Consider the following 5,200-nt stretch of genomic DNA (forward strand, 5'->3'; position numbering starts at 1 on the left):
GATCCAGTAATTTAAGTATTCAAGTGCATGTAGTTATATATATCGCTCAGTAGGCAGGTGGAGGGCTGTTCAGGTGAGGTAACAATACCCTCATTAGCGGTCAAAGGCTCAAAATCGCGTTACAGTGATCAACATGCAGCGGACTGGTAACTTTTAATTGGCGTGTGTGGCGGACAGGGATCGGGAGCAGAACCTCAGAACAGTCCTTCGTCACGGCAACCTTGGTAGAGCCTCGACTGCTGGCTCTTGTGTCATTCATCCTCGACTAACAGACTCAAAAAATAAAAAGAAAAAAATAAAAGAAATAAAGAAAGAAAAAAAAAACGTTATTGAAAGATGAAAAGTTGAGTGGTGACCCTTCAGTGTGTGTGTGTGTGTGTGTGTGTGTGTGTGTGTGTGTGTGTGTGTGTGTGTGTGTGTGTGTGTGTGTGTGTGTGTGTGTGTGTGTGTGTGTGTGTGTGTGTGTTTCAGTCACTGGATTGTACAAAGGGGGAGATCCAGGAATGATTCTATTCGTGAAGGGAAGAAACTTGTATAGGAAGACTTACTGAGAATGTATGGACGAGAGACTTGCCTTTATTGGGAAGGGGAGCAGAGAGCAAGAGCAGAAAGCGAGAGCGAGAGCGAGAGAGAGAGAGAGAGAGAGAGAGAGAGAGAGAGAGAGAGAGAGAGAGAGAGAGAGAGAGAGAGAATACAGGCAAGGATATGTATGCAAGGGCATACATATCCTTATCGATTTTTCCTCCATATTTTCTTTCCTTTTCCTTACACATGGAGACTGAGGAAATTAAAAATAAAACTCGTATCTTGGTCCCTAAAAAAAATATAAAATGTTTAAAAAGTTCTAACTCAATTCAGTACGTGGGGAGTCTCCTTACCGTTTGCAGACCACACGTAGAAGAAGTGGATGTAAGTATAGCTTGGGAGAACATATGAGAGAGAGAGAGAGAGAGAGAGAGAGAGAGAGAGAGAGAGAGAGAGAGAGAGAGAGAGAGAGAGAGAGAGAGAGAGAGAGAGAGAGAGAGAGAGAGAGAGAGAGAGAGAGAATGAGGCAGTCTTGGCCCATAATACGGTTACCTGCTACAATAATACCATTTCTTTCGGGGTCTAACAGAAAAGAAAAGGAAATGCCTCCATCTTTCTCCCCTACACCACGTCACCCAGTTGGTGCCCGGACAACTGAACCAGTGACAACTGAACCAGTGACAATTGGACCAGTGACAATTGGACCAGTGGACAACTGAGCCAGTGGACAACTGAACCAGTGGACAACTGAACCAGTGGACAACTGAACCAGTGAACCACTGAACCAGTGACAACTGAACCAGTGGACAACTAAACCAGTGACAACTGAACCAGTGACAATTGAACCAGTGACAACTGAACCAGTGACAACTGAACCAGTGACAATTGAACCAGTGTCAAAAAATGTTATCTGTTTGCTACGGCATCATGGTCGTCAGTCTGTACCCAGCTTTCACAACATTCACTGTCACTATTCTACAACATGTCTCTTCAGTTTGGGAGCACAGAACGAGGAAAATCACTCCTTTTATATGGTGGACATGAATACGTTGAGAGGAGCAGAGAACCTTGGATGACTCAAGGAATCTCCTACTGGCGATGTCGTCATTATCGCAAACATAAATGCAGCGGTAGTATGCAAACAGAAGGGGACAGTGTGACCAAGGAGCCCGGCGTTCATACTCATTCTGGAGATCCAGTAACTGCCCAGGTACAGCAGGTAGTGAGTACATTGCACTCATTTGCCGAAGATTCGTCGGACAGTGTGAGAAACTGTGTTGCAAATTCTGTAACTTCTGCTACCTGTGACGTCATGCAACGGCTGCCAAGTAAATCGTCATTGGAACGATCAGTAAGAAGAAAACGTCAGCGCACCGACAATGCACGTGAAATTCCCCACACCAGAAACTTTGATATTCCTCCAGAGTATCAAGAAATAATTCTGCATGATTCTGGAGTGGATGATGTTGACCGCATAATCTGCATGGGTGATATCAACATTGTCACTAATCTCAGTGGCAACAGTAAGCTTTGGATGTGCGATGGTACATTTGAAACTACACCCATTTTGTTCTATCAACTTTATACCATACACGCCAAAGTCGGCAGCAACTACCCTCCATGTATTTACTTTCTTCTTCCTAACAAAGCCCAAGCCACGTACGAAAGGATGATTGACATACTTCTCTCGGTTATGCCTGGTCTACAGCCTGAAAAAGTCCTCACAGATTTTGAAACTGCGGCCATCAACGCCTTTAGAAAAAAATTCCCCTCCGCCTCCACCTCCGGCTGTTTTTTTCATCTCAGTCAGTGCGTCATACGAAAAATTGCCAGTGTTGGTCTAAAGGCTAGATATGAAAATGACAGAGACTTTTCAGTGCTCATGAAGTGTCTACCGGCTTTGGCATTTGTGCCTGAAGATGATGTCATAACAGTTTTTGAAGAACTTGTCCTTACCCTTCCTCAGGAGCCAGAAGTCGAAGAAGTGGTGGCATATTTTGAGTCCAATTACATTCGAGGCATGCAAATTGGTGGACGTCGAAGGGATCCCCCGTTTCCCTATCAAACTTTGGAACCACTTCGAGGACGCAGAAGAATGTGCTCCAAAAACCACAAATTGTTGTGAAGGGTTCCACAATGCCCTGAAATCAGTGTACATGTGTGCGCACCCAACCATGTGGAAGTTTCTGAAGGGCATCGCTCGGGACATCGCTGTCCAGCGTCTAGTGCACCAGAATGCGTTAGTACATCGGCGCGATGCACCCACTAACAAGTACATCAAACTCGCGCAGCGACTCGCCACTAAAATTAAGATGTATAGAGCTGAAGTAGATAAGCTCCTGTATTTGCGAGCAGTAGCTAATATGCAGGTCGTGTAAATAGGGGACACTGTAGTGCACTATATGTGATTATATCAGTTGGTTTATATTTTTACTACATGAATGATTCTAAAAACTACTGAACCATAGTATCGCCACTAGTTCATGATGCATAGGTAAATCTTTCTTAATGAATGAATTTTAATATGCTTTTGTTACCATTTTTTTCTGGTTTCATTGTCACTTGTCGACTGGTGCAGTTTTTACTGGTTCAATTGCCCACTGGTTCAGTCGACCACAGGTTCAGTTGTCACTGGTTCAATTGCCCACTGGTTCAGTCGTCCACTGGTTCAGTCGTCCACAGGTTCAGTTGTCACTGGTTCAATTGTCCACTGGTTCAGTCGTCCACTTGTTCAGTTGTCACTGGTTCAGTTGTCACTGGTTCAGTTGTCACTGGTTCAGTTGTCCTAGAACCCACCCAGTTACCATCGGCCAGCCATGCTTCACCTTCACTCTCACCCCTGTCCAGTCCTTACGAACAGCAAACATTCACCTTTTCCATCAACGAAAAAATAAATAAAATCTAAATATGATCACCGCTGGTTAAAAAGACAGGAAGCTAATTCGGTGGTTCTTTTTTTCATTAATGTTGAGAAATAAAAAAAGATAAACAATACTCAATGAAAAATATTTATCATCGTTGGTTAAAAAATGGAAAGCTAATTAAATGGTTATTTTTTCATGAATGATGAAAAAAAGAGTAAACAATATTCAATGAAAAGAAAAAAACAAATATTATTCTCGTTAGTTAAAAAGACTAATTCAATGGTTCTTTTTCAGGAGTGTTGAAAAATGAGAATAAACAATACTCAATGAAAGGAAAACAAATATTATTATTGGTTAAAAGGACAAAAAGCTAATTCGATTGTTGTTTTTATGAGTGTTGAAAAAAATAATAAAATAACATTCAATGGATAAATACAAAAAAAAAAATAAAATGACGAATAATAATAATAATTAAAAAAAAAAAAAAAAAGAGGACTATGCGTGTAATTGTTTTGTTGTTTTTGTCGTTCCAGTTTTCACTTGACGTACACTCGGCGAGGCGCAAACACAGGTGACGTCCGCTTTGCTTTGTTTTGTTTCCCTTGCTCGTGCCTGCCGCACACGTTATGCAGGAGTCTCTTACTGGACTATTCCCTAACTGTTTTACTAATTTCGACAACATTGTTTTCTTCCTTCGCTGTTTTTTTTTTTTTTTTTTTTATCATTCTGTATAGAATTTTCGAAACACACACACACACACACACACACACACACACACACACACACACACACACACACACACACACACACACACACACACACACACACACACACACACACACACACACACCAAAATAAATACATAAATAAATAAACAAATAAATTGAAGACGAATGAAAACACTACATACTTCTCTTTCACAATGAACATAAGAACATAAGAAAAATAAGGGAAGCTGCAAGACGTCAGGCCTACCCGTGGCAGTCCCTAGTACATACAAAAATAGATAATAAACAAATAAATAAATAAAAATAAGAATAATGACAAAATAAGATATAAAAAAAATCATAAATTAAAAGTAAAAAAAAAAAAAACATAAATACATACGAAAAGTGAAACTCAACGTTATTCCTTTCCAGAGCATAGTGGTGGGAGAGTCAAGGACAGCCACAGTGCACATCTTGGCGCCTCGGAGCCTCGCCCTCAGCTGGAGTGTCCTGAGAAACGTTCAATCCCCACCAATGATCTCTAACGTGCCAATTTTTTTCTCGCCTTCAGACAAAATTTCCCAGTGGTTTCATGACGATCCAAAGCTGGCCATGGCAATAACAGTTTAATAACAGTCTTATAAAAGAAAAGCTAAAAACATTAATGGTGAGTAAATTAAAGCTGAATGTACATAAAAAGTGAAAATATACCACGTTTCTCTTTCATTCATTCAATATTTAGTTTTTTTCTCTTTTTACTTTTTATAGACGCATTAATAAGGCATCGCATGAGTAAGTCCGGATAAAAAGAAAGAATCAGCGGAAACCTTTAATTTCTTAAAATTCATGTGTATTTTCAGGAGAGAGCGATGTAGTTACCTTTAATAATCACGAATCGCATGAGTAATCATGGAAAAAAAATGTAATCTGATATTCTGTTTCTTAACATTTACGTATTTTTGTCTTTTCTTATCTACTTATTCCCTTTTCTTTTATTTTACTTTAATTAAGGGAAGAACAAGAAACGTTTCCCTTTTATTTAACTTTCATGCATTCATTTTTTCTTTTCTTTTTAATATAAGGGAAGAGCAAGAAACTTTTCCT

At 40.0% G+C, this 5,200-nt stretch overlaps 1 protein-coding gene across 1 annotated transcript; it reads left to right on the forward strand.

Moving 5' to 3' along the window:
* Positions 1-1,660: 1,660 nt before the first annotated feature.
* Positions 1,661-2,650, forward strand: LOC135089455 (uncharacterized). Its single transcript, XM_063985034.1, has one exon. The coding sequence runs from the start codon at positions 1,661-1,663 to the stop codon at positions 2,648-2,650; it is 990 nt and encodes a 329-aa protein (XP_063841104.1).
* The last annotated feature ends 2,550 nt before the right edge of the window (positions 2,651-5,200 follow it).

The sequence above is a fragment of the Scylla paramamosain genome, chromosome 33 (assembly GCF_035594125.1).
Source record: "Scylla paramamosain isolate STU-SP2022 chromosome 33, ASM3559412v1, whole genome shotgun sequence".
Classification (NCBI taxonomy): domain Eukaryota; kingdom Metazoa; phylum Arthropoda; class Malacostraca; order Decapoda; family Portunidae; genus Scylla; species Scylla paramamosain.

Excerpts from the sequence above, each read along its gene's own strand:
- LOC135089455 (XM_063985034.1), top strand. The coding sequence starts at position 1,661 with ATGCAAACAGAAGGGGACAGTGTGACCAAGGAGCCCGGCGTTCATACT.